At 40.3% G+C, this 18,025-nt stretch overlaps 1 protein-coding gene across 5 annotated transcripts in view; it reads right to left on the reverse strand.

Annotated features, from left to right (window-relative positions):
* Nucleotides 1-18,025, reverse strand: part of FGD4 (FYVE, RhoGEF and PH domain containing 4) — a 263,419-nt gene that overhangs the window by 28,300 nt on the left and 217,094 nt on the right. For all 5 annotated transcript variants that reach the window (XM_033222467.1, XM_033222469.1, XM_033222470.1 and 2 more), the window contains 4 exons: nt 17,545-17,701; nt 11,398-11,536; nt 8,670-8,728; nt 8,220-8,366 (listed from right to left, as the gene is read on the reverse strand). In XM_033222467.1, the coding sequence (XP_033078358.1) occupies nt 8,220-8,366; nt 8,670-8,728; nt 11,398-11,536; nt 17,545-17,701 (502 nt within the window). The remainder of the gene's footprint in view (nt 1-8,219; nt 8,367-8,669; nt 8,729-11,397; nt 11,537-17,544; nt 17,702-18,025) is intronic.

Raw genomic sequence — 18,025 nt, forward strand, 5'->3', positions numbered from 1 at the left:
TGCTATGCCCTCTGTTCAGCTTCACATTGCTATGAAGACAAGAAAGGTTGATGGGTATGTAAAACATTCCAACAAGTTTATGTGACGGTCTGTAATAGTCATTCTGGACGTTAGTTTCTCACAGTTGTTTTCTCATTTTATAAGTTCCTGTATCCAGTGTTATAAATTTCAGTTCCACACTGGAGAATGTAGAAATAAATGATTACATCTGTAATGATCACATTACAGATACAACCAAAGATATAACCTATATCCTGGAAAAAAAAGACAGAGCTTTTTTTTTTTTTTTTTTTCTTAAATAGAGATGGGGTACTGCTATGCTGCCCAGGTTGGTCTTGAATTCCTGGGCTCAAGCGATCCTCCAGTCTCAGCCTCTCAAATATATCCTCTTGGGGTGTAGGCCTTTATCACTAACTGTCCACTGTATCTGAATCTGGTAATGACACCCTCATTATACACCTCATTATATATAGATTTTAGAGATCTGAAAAAAGCTCCAAAAGGTTTTTATCACCATCCATATCATCGTCTGATTAAGGCCACAGCTTGCTTGCTAAGTTTTCCTGTTAACACTTCTATCAAGGCCTTCTCAGGAGGATATTTGGTTGAAGCTATGAATGTTGCAGGAGCTGCACAGCCACCAGCACAAGGGACAGAGGTCACACATTCCAGCCACCAACAATAACCAAATTGTTCTGCAAACTGAGTGACAAATGTAATGGTATGGCATAAAATTTGTGAGTTATCTGATACTTGTCTTCAAGTTGGCTTTTAAGTTCAGCACTCATGCTGTTTTATAGAAACAAGTCCATGAACATGAAGGTTTTTAGCATTTACCATTTGTAGTTATGCTCATATGACAGATTATCTTATAAATGTGTATGTTTCTCCTTCCCTTTCATGCTTTCAGGACTATATTCCCTCTATTATATTCTCCCTATATGGGACTTCACATATATCCTTTTCTTCTTTGCGTAGGTGAAGGTGGGAGCTCCTGCACGATAGAAATCATTGCTTACAAAGAAGATATCATATATAGGAAGAAACCAAGTAGCTAGTCCTGTTCCCTCCATGAACCTTGCTCCTGTAGCAAAAGCCGCCACCACCTTTCACAAATAATTACTTCCCTCTGGGTTTTCCCTGATACTGAAAAAAGAAATTATAGCAACTATGGTATGAAGAACATTGACTTTCCCTTTCAGGGTAGGAGATTCCCTTTTATTTCATGCCCATAGCTTAGAAGTAGTGATCAGTGAAGCAATCTCAGACTAGCGAGGCAATTTCTACAAGTCCTAGGTTGTGATAAAAACTACAAGCCTCGGCCGGGTGTGGTGGCTCACGCCTGTAATCCCAGCACTTTGGGAGGCCGAGGTGGCCAGATTACGAGGTCAGGAGATCAAGACCATCCTGGCTAACACAGTGAAACCCCATCTCTACTAAAAATACAAAAAATTAGCCGGGCGTGGTGGCGGGCCCCTGTAGTCTCAGCTACTCGGGAGGCTGAGGCAGGAGAATGGCGTGAACCTGGGAGGCGACGCTTGTAGTGAGCGGAGATTGCGCCACTGTACTCCAGCCTGAGTGACAAAGCGAGACTCTGTCTCCAAAAAAAAAAAACAACAACAAACAACAAACCTCAACATTATTCAAAACACAGGGAGGGAGGGTCTTTCTTGATCTCTACTGTTCAAGTATTTATTTCAAGCCTCTAAAAATATGTTTGACTGAAATAATTCAATTTTGTTTTCTCACCAGTGACAATTTCATTAACGTTTGTTTCCAAAGGCAATAGGATATTGGTGGAGAAAATTTCTAGTGCTTGTTCTGTGTTCAAAGATTAAATAAGGGAAAAATAATCTGAATCTATCAAGTTCCAAGGAAATAAGGAACAGAACAACTCCAAAGAGCCAAGAATAAAATGTCTTGGTTGTTTTGCGGGGTAATTTGCTGCTTTTATTTTTTTTTTTAAACTTTTGGATGTCAGACAGTTTATTTCAAGAGTACCTGCCATAGTAATGTGTAAAAAGTATGTGTTGGAAACTTAATCCCTAATGCAGAGGTGGGGCCTAATGTAAGTGTTTGGGTCATGAGGACTCCAGTAATCTATGAATTAATCCAGGAATAGACTAACGCTGATTACAAAAGGGCTCGAGGCCATGAATTGGATTTCTTGCTCTCTCTCTTTCTCACCATGTGATGCCGGCCTTCTGCATGTTACGATGCAGTAAGAAGGCCCTCACCAGATGCCAGCCCCCCAATCTTGGACTTCCCAGCCTCCAGTACTGTAGAAAATAAACCCCTGTTCTTTATAAATTAGCCAGTCTCAGGTGTTCTGTGATAGCAACATGAAATGGCTTACATTAAACAGCATCCTACATTAAAATAAAAAACAATGAAAAAGTATGGTGTGGAGGCATGAAAACATGCAAACACATGAAGATCATTTAAAAGCAGATAGCAGATTCTAAATATAGTTTGGTTTTCCAGACAAATGTAGTATCTCAAGTGTAGGAAACAGAAAACTAGCCCTCATTATCTTTCTAGAGAGAAAAGAAAATAAAAATGGTGCTTCTGAAGTTTCTACAAGCAAAAGAACAAGAGGCTCCATGGGAATAAATGTGCACTGGCGAGGCAGGATTCTGTGACAAGCACAGCACTGGAGAGGGTGGATGAAAAGAACCAACATGACACTGGAAATGTTTCTAAGATGGTCTTCAAAGACTGAATGTGGCTCTCCTAAAATTCCTGCCATGTGACCTCATTCTCCTGGGAGGCAATGGCATGCATGATATGTTTGATGGCTTAAAGTAACTGGAACAGGAGGAATCTTTTCCTCAGTCACTGACTGCATTTTCCCCAAGGTTCTTTGCCACCCGTCCTCCAAAGAGCTGTTTAATTCAGCTCTGCACCAAGATATTCAACATAAACCTCTTTCCAAAATAACTCCCAAATGTGAAAATTAGGCCGAGGCAATTGGTTAGACCCAGAGCTCAGAGTTTAACTGCAGAGGCTGTCACATTAATGAGGAAGAGGACAAAGGAAAATGATCCTAGCACCTAAAAGGCACAGAGGAAAGACATTGGCTCCCGGTTATGTTGCCTAGAACGGTGTATTAAGCATGTCTTTTTATTTATGTATTTTTGATTTTAGGCATCTTAAGGCCTTGTTGACACTGACAGGACTGCCCCTCCCAAGGTTATCCAATTCCTAGAGAGAATAACACGCCTTCCATGTGGAAATCAACCAATTCAGAACTCACACCTGCAGTCACCTCCTGTACTCTTACTCTCTGGGCCACTATTCTCTATATTCTCTATTCACTATATTACCTGTGAAAGAGGTACCTCCTGTACACTTACTCTCTGGGCCACTATTCTCCTGCCCCAGTCACCTCAGGGCCAGGACAACAGACCCTAAGCCCGGCCCCTAAGCCCTAAAGAAATTATTCCATCTAGCCATTCCTAATCCTGATGCTCTGTCTTGCCCATTCCTTCCTGCAGAAACCACAATAAAGGCTCTTGCCCACGTTTTCTGCTTGCTCCTCTGCCTCCTGATGCTGGTGCTTTCCCAATGCTCTCCCGCTTCATATGCCACACCCCCACCCCACCCCGATTTGCCTTTCTGATGGCAATCATCTGATCTTTTATAACAGACCTCTGAAGAGGACTCTGAACCCTAACATGACTCATCCTTGTTTTCTATCTAGCTCTCTATATTACCTGCGAAAGAAGTACTTCTGTTTAGCACAAATGAGAACTTTTATAGTGAATCTGGTAAAAATACACATTTTTAAATTATGAAGATATTCACATACCATAAAATTTACTCTTTTAAAATGTACAAATCATGGTGTTTAGGATATCTGTAAATTGTGCAACTATCACCAATTCCAGAACATTTTACGTCTCTAAAAGGGAACCTCGTATCCATTTTCCATTCCTTGCTAGTATTAGGGAACCACTAATTACATCCTGTCTCTATGCATTTGCTTTTTCTGGACATTTCACATAAATAGAATCATACTGTATATGGTCTGTTGTAACTGGCATCTTCCACTTGAGACAACATTTTAAGGTTAATCCATGTAGCATTTATAAGTTTTTATTCCTTTTTCTCGACATATAATATTTCATTGCATGAACATACCACATTTTGTTTATCGATTCAGTTGATGGACATTTAGGTTGTCTCAAATGTTTTGGCTACTATGAATAATGCTGCTATGGACAAAGATGTACAGGTTTTTGTGCAGACACACGTTTTCAGTTTTCTTGAATTATAAAAACTTGGAGTAGAACTAGTGGGTCATATAGCGACCAAATTCTTTTAAAAACATGACTGATACAAAAAGACTTTTAAAAGTTTGTGGAAAAATGGAATTAAAAGAAAAAATTTTATTTCAACCTAAGCTCTACCAAGTTCAATTTTATAATCAATGATAGCAGTCATTTAATCCATCCTAAAGAACTGAGGGTCCTGAGAATTTTACCATGGCAATGCAGTAGTTTTTACACTATTAACTGAAGAAAATGGGTGTCCTTTACAGATTCTTTAAGATTAGGAAACAAAAAGAAGTCAGAGCCACCAAACCAGGACTGTAAGGTGTATGCTTAATGATTCTCTGCCAAAACTCTAAAAAAATTGTACTTGTTTGATGAGAATAATGAGCAAGAACATTGTCATGGTTTAGAAGGACTCTTTGGAGAAGCTTTCCTGGGTGTTTTTCTGTGAAACTCTTTGGCTAGCTTTCTCAAAATCATCTCATAATAAGCAGATGTTATTGTTCTTTGGCCCTCGAGAAAGTCAGCAGGAATATTGTCTTGAGCATCCCAAAAAACCCTTGCCACGACCTTTGCTCTTGACTGGACCTCTTTTGCTTTGACTGGACCACTTCCACCTGTTGGTAACCATTGTTCTGATTGTATTTTGTCTTCAGGATTGTACTGGGAAAGCCATGTTTCATCTCCTGTTACAATTTGTTGTAGAAATGCTTTAGAAGCTTGATGCCACTTATTTAAGATTTCCACCAAAACTTCTGCTCTTGTCTGCAGCTGAGGTGGGTGCAACATTTTTGGTACCCATTGAGTGGAAAGTTGCTCAACTTTAATTTTTTGGTCAGACTTGTGCAAGGTGAACCCCACTGAGATGTCTGTGGTATTGGCTACTGCTTCCGCTGTTCACTGTCAGTCCTCTTCAATTAGGGCAGGAACGAGATTAATTTTTTCCTAGCGAAAGGATGTGGATGGTTTGCTGCTGCAGGTTTCACCTTCAACAATGTCTTGACCCTTCTTAAAATCAGTTACCCATTTGTAAACTGCTGATTTCTTTGTGGCACTGTCTCCATTAACTTTTCATGAAGAATCAATGATTTTGTCATTTTTGCATCCAAGCTTCACCGTAAGTTTGATGTTTGTTCTTGCTTCAATTTTAACAGAATTCATGTTGCTTTGATTCAATCTGATGTCTTTATTTTTTACTTATTTATTTTTCTGAGACAGGGTCTCACTCTGTCACCCAGGCTGGGTAGCATGGTCATAGCTCAGTGCAGCCTTGGAACTCCTTGGCTCAAGAGATCCTCCTGCCTCAGCCTCTCAAGTAGCTACGACTACAGGTGCAAGCTACCATGCCCAGCTAATTTTTAAATTTTTTGTAGAGACAGGGAGGTCGCTGTATGTTGCCCAGGCTGGTCTTGAACTCCTAAGCTCAAGCCATCTTCCTGTCTCGAATTCCCAAAGTGCTGGTATTAGAGGTATGAACCACTGTGCCTGGCCTCAAACTGATGTCTTACCCTTCTTAGTGCCTCAAACCAGATACTGTTCAGATATGTTATAATAAGTTACTATGGGTTTATTTTGTTGCAAAATGCTTTGAAATCTATGCATAGTTTTTTCATAATATGCATTTTCCATGAACTTTGTCAAGACCCCTTGTACTGAACACCCCTCTGCATGACAATTAGTTCCTAAGTTTTCCTTTCAATGGAGACTGGAAACAGACACAGAAGTCTCTAAGCCCCCATGACAACTCATGCTATGGTGGGTGAGATGACTGCCTTGCAGCAGAAAAGTCAGACATGAATAACATCGTAAGAATGTACTGTATGCCAGTCACCAGGCAGCCTTTTCACCCATGTGTCTGTTTCTCTTTAATAACAATCAGAATGAAAGCTAATGTTTATTAAGCTACCATTCGATGTTAGCTTATTCTTTGTCAATGCATATTATTATTATGATTCTTATTATCATCTTATTAGATATAGAAAGGAACTGAAATTCATTAGGATAATAAAGAGTAAAGGTCAGGCGGACAGAGTCCAAAAAAAAAAAAATAGTCTGGATGCCCCAGGAAGTGCTCTTATATTTGAGATAAGCCTCAGACTGTCATTTCCAGGAAGTGAAGAAAGGGCCAAGGACTGACTGCAGCGAGTAAGAACTATCTAGAGAACTCATGTACTTTTCCCATAGATATTTTAGACACAAGTCCTACAACCAGGCCTATATATATTTTTAGCCTAGAAAGATTAAAAATAGTGACTACAGAGGATTAGGAAGAGAATTGATGTCAGGAAATGACACACCAACAAAATATCCAGGAAATGGTACCCAGTTACCTGAGAATGAAAGAGAAAATCTGAAACAAGCAAAAGGAGCATTTCCGAAAGTATCATATCCCACATGTGTAAAGTTAAATTGTCAGTATGTGCTACTGAAGTAAATTATACCGTCAAAGGATCCTTGGGGTGTTGCTTAGTCAGCCGTACCTTTGTGGCCAGTGGCTCCTTTGCCTGAAATCTGCTTGGGCCTGCTGGGCTCATTCTGCCCATTTGGCCTGGCAGGCTACGCTTGGCTTGTGCTACCAGCCCAGATCCCACATCTGCCAAGGGCGAGCCTGGAGCAGCAAGGGGTACATGAATGAGCGAGCACGGGTTCTGGGTCATGCGCACAGCCAGGCATGCCGGCTACAGCAAGGGGAGCATTTCCAGGCACCAGCATGGGTGCCGGCTCCCTACAAAGCTATGGCTGGACCAAGCATACTGCAAGCGGCTTCCACTGCTGGCACTGGGGAACACGTAGGGCCACACCAAGCCACCCTCAGCACCCCCTTGGCTTCCCTCCCATGATCATTGGTACCCAAAGTCTAGAAGAGGCTGAGACACCAGGGGGCTGGCATATCAGCGCTGTCCCAAGTGTGTGCACACCCTGCTGGTTTGCAACAGCACCCAGGCTTGGCCCCACATTTGTTCCGAAATCGGAATGGGCACTGGGAGTGGGGAGAGGCCAGGCAGTGGGAGCAGGCATTTCTGAGCCTGCGGGGGTACGGGGGCTTCCCAGGAATGCCTGGGTCAGCAGCTGCGACTGCGTGGCTGCCCTGGCCATGCCTCTCCTGCTGCAACCAGCATCATTGCAGCACCGCTCCAGATGGGACACTACTGCCGGCCATCCATACCAAGTATACAGAAAAATTACAGAAAAATACGTTACTTAGAATATTTCCCTAAATGGAATCTCTAAATGGAATATTCCCTAAATGGAATGTTGACTGAAACAGGTTAGATATAATTGCTTTGGTGAATAAGGAAACATTCTACTTTTCCAAGCTGTATACAACTATTTTTATATATCATTCCTTTTTTTAGATGGAGTCTCGCTCTGTCGATCTCAGCTCACTACAACCTCCACTTCCCAGGTCCAAGCAATTCTCCTGCCTCGTCCTCTTGAGTAGTTGGGATTACAGGCACCTGCCACCACACTCAGCTAATTTTTGTATTTTTAGTAGATTGGTCTCAAACTCCTGACCTCAGGAGATTCACTTGCCTCAGCCTCCCAAAGTGCTGGCATTACAGGCATGAGCCACCGTGCCCAGCCACATTTTTATATATAGTTCTTTCTTTTTTTTTTTTTTTGAGATGGAGTCTCGCTCTGTTGCCCAGGCTGGAGTGCAGTGGTGCCATTTCGGTTCACTGCAAGCTCCGCCTCCTGGGTTCACGCCATTCTCCTGCCTCAGCCTCCCAAGTAGCTGGGACTACAGGCGCCTGCCACCATGCCTGGCTAATTTTTTGTATTTTTAGTAGAGACGGGGTTTCACCGTGTTAGCCAGGATGGTCTTGATCTCCTAACCTCATGATCTGCCCGCCTCAGCCTCCCAAAGTGCTGGGATTACAGGTGTAAGCCACCACGCCCAGCCTATAGTTCTTACATGAGTTGCAACACTATAATACTCACTAAGAAAAGGTAGCGTTCTTGTGCTGATGTGTTCCGAGCAGCTAGTTTGAGGATCTGTCCTTCTTTTATTAGTTCATTTGAAGGGTTTACAATGTCTTCTTCTTCTCCCAACATTTCATAAATCTCTAAGAGTTTCTTTAGGTTCTCCTAGGAAATTAAAACAGCAAGATCACATACAGGCAGGTTTCAACCTAGTAGCTTTAATAATACTATGACCTTAACTAAAATGTAAATTCAGAAGGGATTAGGAGAAAGCATACATTTTGATATAAATTCCATCAGTTATTAGCAAGTTCAGAGAGTTATTCCAGATAACATTAAACATTTCATAAACATTCTTTTTGGTTCATCTATTTCAATTCACTTTGGTCCAAATCTACATAGTATTGAGGCAGTATTATTGATAATTGTCTAATCAGAAGGCTCCTGTCTCCTCCGAAAACCACTTACCATTTTTCTTATTGCACTATTAGAATGGCTTGCTGCTGTAGATATAATTTCAAGTGATTCTAAATGGGAAAAAAAGAAAAGTAGATAAATATGCTTTATCCTTTCTGTGCTTCTATATAGCTGAATAACTTACTAAATTAAGAGGTCTGAGACCAAAGATACAACAGAAATAGTGGCATTTTCCATTTATAAATGGTATACTTTCTAAAGTTCATTTGTAAGCAGATTACTTGAAACTTCGTATTTCCTTATAAAAAGTCGTACATGATGATTAGGCTCACAGGTTTAATTAATCCCTAATGAACCATCAAAATTAATAAGCAGAGATAGAAACATCACTGCTTTTCCTTAGTTCATCTCTTGAACTGTGGCCCCAGCCCAACTTATTTTGTCTCCCCCTATCCTGGATCCTGTATTGAGTGCACAGAATTGCCCAAATCAGAATAGTTCTCTAAAATGTAAACAAAAATTCAGTTTCTTCTATACTCAAAGACTTTGAAACTTACAGCGTACACTAACTCCATACTAGGTACTTTGCCAGGTACTTACAGTATCAATTCTTACACAGCCTTAAACCGTTAAGTATTTTAGCTTCATTTGGCAGATGAATGAAATGGGAAAGTAATACAACTTGGCTGAGGTCACACAGCTATGCTATTGGAGGGCCAGATTTAAACCCAGGTTTCTGACTCAAAAGTTCTAAAATATTTCAGGAGTAGTAAGTATTTTACTAGTTGTATGAGCAAATTAACCACTAAGCATAGCCTACTTTCTTTGGGAAAATACATTCACAATTCTAGCCTGGGTCGGGTGAAAGGGAATCTTCTGAGGCCAGTGTTGGAGGGTTTTGTTGCTGGGGCAGCTGGGAATGGGAACTCTTTGGTGTGGACATCACAGGAGCTCCAGGGGCTGCTGGTGAAGTGCTGTGGATGCCGAGACCTCTTGCGGGACTGACCCCAGGGAAAACCTCTCAATCCTAAATCATGTCCCGTTTTCTTCCTTTCTTTTTTGTTTTGTGAATACTGGCCTGCCTAATTCTGTTACCACAAAAACCCTGAGACTTTTCAACTACATTTTTTTGCCTTCTGTGCACTGCTGGACAGAATGCACTTTTGCTGCTTTCACTTCTACTTTTAGGTCACCAAAAGCCCTTCTTCTGTGATCTCTTTAGAATTTTAGTGTAAGTAGCAATGAAAAACAAACAAACAAAAAGGAATAAAATGCCATACCATGTCACCAACTTTTTCATTTTTGACATGGGCATCTAAGGGGATACCAAAGTCTGAGTATAGAAGAAACTGAATTTTAATTTACATTTTAAAGAACTATTCTGATGTGGGCGATGCTGTGCACTTGATACAGGATCCAGGATACAGGAAGACAAAATAAGACGGGATGAAGCCACTGCTCTAGAGATGAGTTTGAGGAAGAGCAGTGGTGTTTCCACCCCCACCCCCACCACTAGATCTGCCACTCAAATCAAGCAGTCAGGCGAGATGGATAGAAATGTAGACAGGGCAGAGTTCTCAGGAAGTAGTTGGTTTGAGGAGATGGCAAGTCGAGTTCATTCTACACTATGGAAGGGGCAAATGGAGAAGTGAAGTTTCTGTGGTCAGAGTCACTCAAATGGTGGGAGAAACACATCTGAGATAGCCTGTGTTCTAGAAAAGACTAAGGATCAGGGCCAGGAGCAGTGGCTCACGCCTGTAATCCCAGCACTTTGGGAGGCCGAGGTAGGTGGATCATCTGAAGTCAGGAGTTTAAGACCAGCCTGGCCAACATGGTGAAAACCTGTCTCTATTAAAATTACAAAAATTAGCTGAATGGCTTGAACTCGGGAGGTGGAGGTTGCAGTGAGCCAAGATCATGCCATTGCACTCTAGCCTGGGCAACAGAGTGAGACTCTGTCTCAAAATAATAATAATAATTAAAAAAGAAAAGGTTAAGGATCCAAGACAAAAAATGTTTTATGTACTTCATCTCTCATCAAGGTTCACTTATGACAAAAAACAAGAAATTACAAGGGAAAGTAGCAATGTTTTAAGGTTGTACCATTAAAGTACCATTACTGCTTGTTGAATATCAAGCCACTGTTATTTCTTAAATTTTCATTCATGCCTTTACAGTTGATTCATAAAAGTACAGAAAAAGGTAAAGTGAAACTTGTAAGCCTTTAAAAAAAACCTTTTCATTATAATCTAATGAAAAAATAAGACATCTAACAGAATTGAAATAAAGTTTTCTTGTAGAAAATGTTACTGGATAATAAAAAGCACCATTTCCTGTTATGGTAGGCATGTTAGGGCAGGTGGAACCAACTCTGCTTAGGTTATTTTTACATAGTGAATGTCACCTTAGCTTTCTTGGTATGCACCAACCTATCTAATTAAACAGCAGCACTTGTAATTCTGAATGGTTGTATTCTTCCTCTGACAAGGAAATTGTGTATTGCTATTCTAGATGTCTTTAAGTCTATAATTTTATATTTCAGAGCCAGTGACTAACATGAAACCAGAAAAATAAATGTGATTTGCACTGCTCTAAACTTGTCATTTTGGCTCAAAAGTGACTTGCCTAACTAAGGTGATGATAACAATTTCCAACGAAATTATCTTCTAACAGCAACATTTGACTAAAGTAGCTGTGAGATATATTTCCCTTTGAAACCATGAGGCTGCTTGGCCACTTGATTATTCCATAATAGGGAGAAAACAAAAAAAGCATTTACTTTTAGCATCATTCCAGTCCAGGGAATCAGGAGGCAATTTCCTTAGATAGTCCTTAAGGAGCATCTCATACCGGGGAATCCGCTGAACAGGTTCTAGCATGTGATGCTGCAAAGTTAAGCTCCCACAGATTTTCTGTTTCTGTAATGAGAAAGGTTTTCTAAGAAACATTTAAAAATTAGGTTAGCAAGTCTAAAAACTCACTGCAAAACAGAAATTTCGTCAAGGACAATATTTTTTGACAAAGTTGTCCATCACCTGCATGAAATGCTGATTTCTGGCCCGGCGCAGTGTCTCACACCTGTAATCCCAGCACTTTGGGAGGCTGAGATGGGTAGATCACCTGAGGGGAGGGTTTGAGACCAGCCTGGCCAACATGGCAAAACCCCGCCTCTACTAAAAATACAAAAATTAGCCAGGCATGGTGGCACACACCTGTAGGCCCAGCTATGCGGAGGCTGAGACTGAGGCAGGAGAATTGCTTGAACCCAGGAGGCAGAAGTTTCAGTGAGCCAAGATCATGTCACTTAGCCTGGGTGAAGAGTGAGACTCCATCTCAAAAAAATAAAACAAAAATGGCCGGGCGCGGTGGCTCAAGCCTGTAATCCCAGCACTTTGGGAGGCCGAGACGGGTGGATCATGAGGTCAGGAGATCGAGACCATCCTGGCTAACATGGTGAAACCCCGTCTCTAGTAAAAAATACAAAAAACTAGCTGGGTGAGGTGGCGGGTGCCTGTAGTCCCAGTTACTTGGGATGCTGAGGCAGGAGAATAGCATAAACTCGGGAGGCGGAGCTTGCAGTGAGCTGAGATCTGGCCACTGCACTCCAGCCTGGGCAACAGAGCAAGACTCCGTCTCAATAAATAAATAAATAAATAAATAAATAAAAAATAAATAAATAAAATTTAAAAAATTAGAAAAAAAAGCAGACTTCTGAACCTCACTTCAATCTATAACATCACAATCTTTGGGGAAGGAGATGGAGAATACGCATTTTTTTCTTCTTTTTTTGAGATAGAGTCTCACTCTGTTGCCCAGGCACACAGTGGTGTGATCTCACTGCAACCTCTGCCTCCTGGGCCCAAATGGTCCTCCCACCTCAGCCTTCCAAGTAGCTATAGGCACGTGCCACCATTCCCAGCTACAGAATATGCATTTAAAAACACCTGATATTTCTATAACACTGAAGTTGAGAACTACCAATCTGGTGTAAGAACAGAAAGGGGGAAAAAAATCAAGCAGAATTTTAAGCAAGAAAATTCCAGATTGCTGACAACCACTTCAATTAGTCACTACAAGGGTTTGTGAAGTCACATCATTAAATCATTCTATAGAGATGTTTCAAAAGATGTGCCTATTTAATGAGGTTTGCTAAGAACAACTGTATTAAATGACTTTGGACTCAGCAGAAACTATTTCATAATAAGGCTATGATAAATGTCATTGCCTTTGAACTTAAAAAAGACTCCACAAAGAAGAATAACAAGATCTGGGCATCTTATCTGTCAGAAAATTTTAATTTTTCATCAGTTCAAAGCATTCTTTTTCATTAGAAACCAAATTCTGTAAATGGAACTCCATTTCTTAGGACAAAATTAAGTCCGTATCACTTGCTTCCAAGAAGCTGTTAACAAAAGAGAGGAAAAAATAAGAAATGTTCTTGTTCCTGTTAAACAAAGCAGAAATCCCATTAAAATATATACTGAACTCACACCATGATCAGGACACTGCAAGGCATCAAAACTATCTTAAGACATAGTGTTTGCATTTGAAGCAAACAAGTAACTAAAGGCTTCACAGAGAAGGGAACATTTAATGCAACCTCTGATGAGTGCAGGTTTTGGAGAAAAAGACAGACTAGGGAGCAAGTCCAGGAGCAGAAACCTGAGAGAACAGGCCCACGGTAATGAAGCATGAAGTATGTTCAGTGAAAGGGACAGAGAGGTTTTCTCGGCAAAAAATATTAGTGGGAAATAGAAGATGTAAAGTAAAGGTAATATGAGGTAATGATGTCAAGGTGAGTTTAGATTTGTTTCATCTAATGTAGATTTTTGTGCATGACAGTTGTATCATTAGATCTGAGCTCTATTAGATTAATCTACTACAGTGTAGCTTTAGAGGGACGGGGAAAACTAGTTTGGAAGTTGTTACGACAGACCAGGAAGAAAACAATAAGGGCCTGAAATTGGCATAGAAGTTGAGAGAATAATAGCTTTCCTTAATAAAGTTTAAGATATTAATTATATAAATTTAAATATGTCATTTGATTTTCCCAAAATCTATTATGTACATCAAGGAAAGTATAATTGATCCTAAATATTTTACATGAAGAAACTGTGGCTTTCTAAGATCAAGTGACTGTAAGTGGCAGACTTAGAATTCTAAACTAGGTTACTTGATTCCCAATCTACTACTCTTTTCATAAGCCATGTCGTTTGGTCACAATATGGAGAAGACATACATTGTAGAGACAGAATTCAGAGGATGATAAGACAATAACTACCACTATCACCACCATCACCACTATCATTTAGTGAGCACTTACCATGCAACAAGCACTATGCTAAGCAATTGGAATATAATATTTCACAGGCAAATGAACACATACAGAGAATAAAGACATGTAACAAATCAAAGATAAAGCTAAGTTGTCAAGCTCTGGTAAATGCCAGGATAATGGTGTCACCTAATAAATCCAATACATATCAGAATAATTATCTACTCTATGCAAGGCCTAAAAAGTTAGATGGAAAAATGCTTGGGAGCTAAAAAGAGGAAAAAATGTTGACTTTGTTTGGATGACAAGATGTTCACATGCTCAGCTATTTGTACCTGGAGTTTGGGAGCAGAGAACTAGACTAGAAACAGCAACCCTAGAGGAAACTGTCTGGCAAGATAGTTAAAGGCATGCGGGAATAAGATATCACTGAAAAGCATGAAAAGAAAGATTGTTGAAGGCAAACTTTATGCTCTGCCCACGTTTCAGAATTAGCAAAAGAAGCTAGTAAAAATCAAAGGAGCCCAGTAAGGTAGGTAAGTGTTTAATTACAAAAGAAAATAAGATTAAAAAAAAAAAAAAAAGGAGTGAAGAGGATGAGGCAGCCCTTTTGGCTATAGCTGAATGAAGAGACTGGCAAATCCTCCCTGTTAAAAGCAGCTTATAGGCCAGGTGCAGTGGCTCATGCCTGTAATCTCAGCACTTTGGAAAGCCGAGGTTGGGGGATCATTTGAGGCCAGGAGTTTGAGACCAGCCTGGCCAACATGGCGAAACCCCGTCTCTACTAAAAGTACAAAAATTAGCCAGGTGTAGTGGCACACACCTATAATCCCAGCTACTCAGGAAGCTGAGGCACAAGAATTGCTTGAACCCAGGAGGCAGAGGTTGCAGTGAGCCGAGATCATACCACTGCACTCCAGCCTGGGGCGACAGAGTGAGACTCTATCTCCAAAAATTAAAAAAAAAATTAAAGCAGCTATAAAGCTAGATAAAATTGACAAAACAATATCTGCATTTTAGAAATTGATTAAAAGGCATGCAACAACCTGAAATCCGTTTACGCTTTAAAAATTGTTGAACTTTGGGTAAGAACGGTGAGAATCTGTGGCATGCTAGCCTGCAGCTGCTCCTGTCCCTCTCCCAGCTCAGTCACTAGGAAGGGGGCGTCAGGGTGGCATGGGCTGTGAGGACTGGCGGCTCCTCTGCTGAGGCTGAAAAGGGCTCATTCAATTTGGAATGGTGGGGAACACACACACCCAGCAACACCAGTAGAAGTGAAGATCCCTGAGATAAGCGAGGGGTGAGAGCCAATAACTCTACTAGCCAGAAGTTGTGGTTGTGGATGTGAAAAATATAATAATTGAAAAGAAAAATTCACCATAGGTTCAACAGCAGATTTGAGATGACAGAAGAATCAGGAAACTTGAAGAAAGACTAGTAGAAATTATACAATCTGAATAATAGAAGAAAGATTGGGAGGATCACTTGAACCCAGGAGTTTGAAGCCAGCCTAGGCAACATAGCAAGACACCATATCCAAAACAAACAAAAGGAACCCACCAAAATTTGTGTAATCGGAGTAAAAAGATTAAAAAAAAGAGAACGTGAAAAGGACAGAAAATATTTGAAGAAATAATGGCTGAAAACTTCTGAAAATGATTAAAAAAAAAAATCAATCCACAAATGCAAAAAGTTCAACCAATCCTAACTAGGACAAATACAAAAAGGTCCACACCCAGACACATCATATTTAAACTGTTGAAAGCCAAAACACAGAGAAAATCTTGAAAGCAGCAAGAGAAAAGTGACTCATCACATACATGGGAATATCAATACAATCAATGGCTGGCTTCTCATCTCAAACCACAGAGGATGGAAAGCAGGAGAACCACATATTCAAAGTGCTGGCGGGGAACCCCATATACTGGTTGAGTGTAGTGGCTCATGCCTGTAATCCCAGCATTCTGGGAGGCTGAGTCGAGGTGTTCAAGACCAGCCTGGGCAACAGAGCCAGACCTTGTCTCTACAAAAAAATCTAAAATTTAGCCAGGGTGGTGGTGCATGCCTGTAGTCCCAGCTACTTGAGAGGCTGAGGTGGAAAGATTGCTTGAGCCCAGGTGTTGAAGGCTGCAGTGAGCTGTGATTGGGCCACTGCACTCTAGCCTGGGTGACAAGAGCAAGACCTTATCTCTTAAAATAATAATAATAATAATTATTATTATTATTATTATAGAAACAAAGGCTGGGCGTGGTGGCTCAACCCTGTAATCCTAGCACTTTGGGAGGCTGAGGTGGGCGAGTCACGAGGTCAGGAGATCCAGAACATCCTGGCTAACACGGTGAAACCCCGTTTCTACTAAAAATACAAAAAATTAGCTGCGTGTTGTGGCAGGCGCCTGTAGTCTCACCTACAGGCTGAGGCAGGAGAACGGCGTAAGTAAACCCGGGAGGCGGAGCTTGCAGTGAGCCTAGATCGCGCCACTGCACTCAAGCCAGGGCAACAGAGCAGCAAGACTCCGTCTCAAAACAAACAAACACAAATTATAGAAACAAAATAGAAAATAAAAAAGGAAAAACCCATATACTAGGAATTCTGAATCCAGCACTTCATTCTTCATTCATTCAGTAGTCAAGAAAAAATAAGTGTAGTCCCAGACAAAAAGACTGACAGAATTCATTGCTAGCTGGCCTACTTTATAAGAAACAACAATCATGTATGCTGAAAGAAAGTTACTCTAGAAAGGGCAAATATAAACGTTAGTATAAAATAGACTGATACATTTTTTCTCATATCCTTCCATAACAATTGTAGCACTGTATTATAGACTCACAACATATAAAAAATGTAATATACAGGACACTAACAGTACAGAGCATAGAGGAGGGAACAGAGCTATATTGGAACTAAGTGTCTACATTTTACAAGAATTAAGGTGAGTATAATCTGAAGTACATTGTGAAAAATTAAGATGCATACTATAATCCTAAAAGCAACCACTGGAAAATAACTCAAAAAATCGTTGACAATTAGAGGAATTAAAATGGTACAATTAAAAAAATTCCTATGACACAAAATAAGACAGTCAAGGAGCAAAAGAAGTCCCACGCCAAGAATCTTAGATGATCTAAAATATGCCTCTTCAATATCAACTGTATCAAAGAATATGATATTAACAATTTTGACTAGAGAATCAAGTGGAAATTATTATGGTATTATTAAAGTGTGTTATTCAGGTTTGGTGAAACAGAAGAAAACGAGGATACAGATATCAAGTGACAAAAAAAGAATGATTAGTTTCCCAAATCTCAAGGTTTACAGCAATCATTCTTTATATTCCTTCCAACAACTCAACCTCTGAAATAATGCAAGAGAGGCACAGACCCGAATGGGAACTCATTTTGTAAATTTATGTAGACCCTAATAAAAATCATCCTCTGCTGGTCTCAAAAGCAAATGGAGAAGTTATTGCTTAGTATGCAGCATGTGATTGATGTCTATTTCAGCTTTGCAGAGATGATCTTGCATAATTCGGCGTAGAATGAATTTTGGCTAGGTGTCTCAGATCTCTAGATCTCAGTTTTAGATCTAGAAGACTGTATAATTTGTATGGCAATAGTAATTTATAGCTTTGAATGAAACAGTCCTATTACCTGAATTTCTTCAACCACTGATTTGAACTGGGGAATACGTTCTGTCATGTTTTTAACCAATTCCATTGCATTATCAAATCCTTTCACATATTCTCCATACATCTTAAGGAATGGTGCCAATTTCTGAAGGATGTCTCCAATTCTAGGAGTAGTTTCCCTGTATGAAATACAGAAAAACAAGTCATTAAAAAAAATTTTTTTTTTTTTGAAACAGGGTCTCTTTCTGTCATATAGTGCAGTGGCATGATCACAGCTCAGTGCAACCTCGACCTCCCAGGTTCAATCAATCCTCCAGCTTCAGCCCCCTCAGTAGCTGGCTAGTTTTTTGTATTTTTTGTAGAGACAGAGTTTCACCATGTTGCCCAGGCTGGTCTTGAACTCCTGAACTTAAGTGATTCGCCTGCCTTGGCCTCCTAAAGTGCTGGGATTACAGGCATGAGCTACCACGCCTGGCACATTAAGATTTTTTTTTTTTTTTAGA

The sequence above is a fragment of the Trachypithecus francoisi genome, unplaced genomic scaffold, assembly GCF_009764315.1.
Source record: "Trachypithecus francoisi isolate TF-2019V2 unplaced genomic scaffold, Tfra_2.0 Lachesis_group11, whole genome shotgun sequence".
Classification (NCBI taxonomy): Eukaryota; Metazoa; Chordata; class Mammalia; order Primates; family Cercopithecidae; genus Trachypithecus; species Trachypithecus francoisi.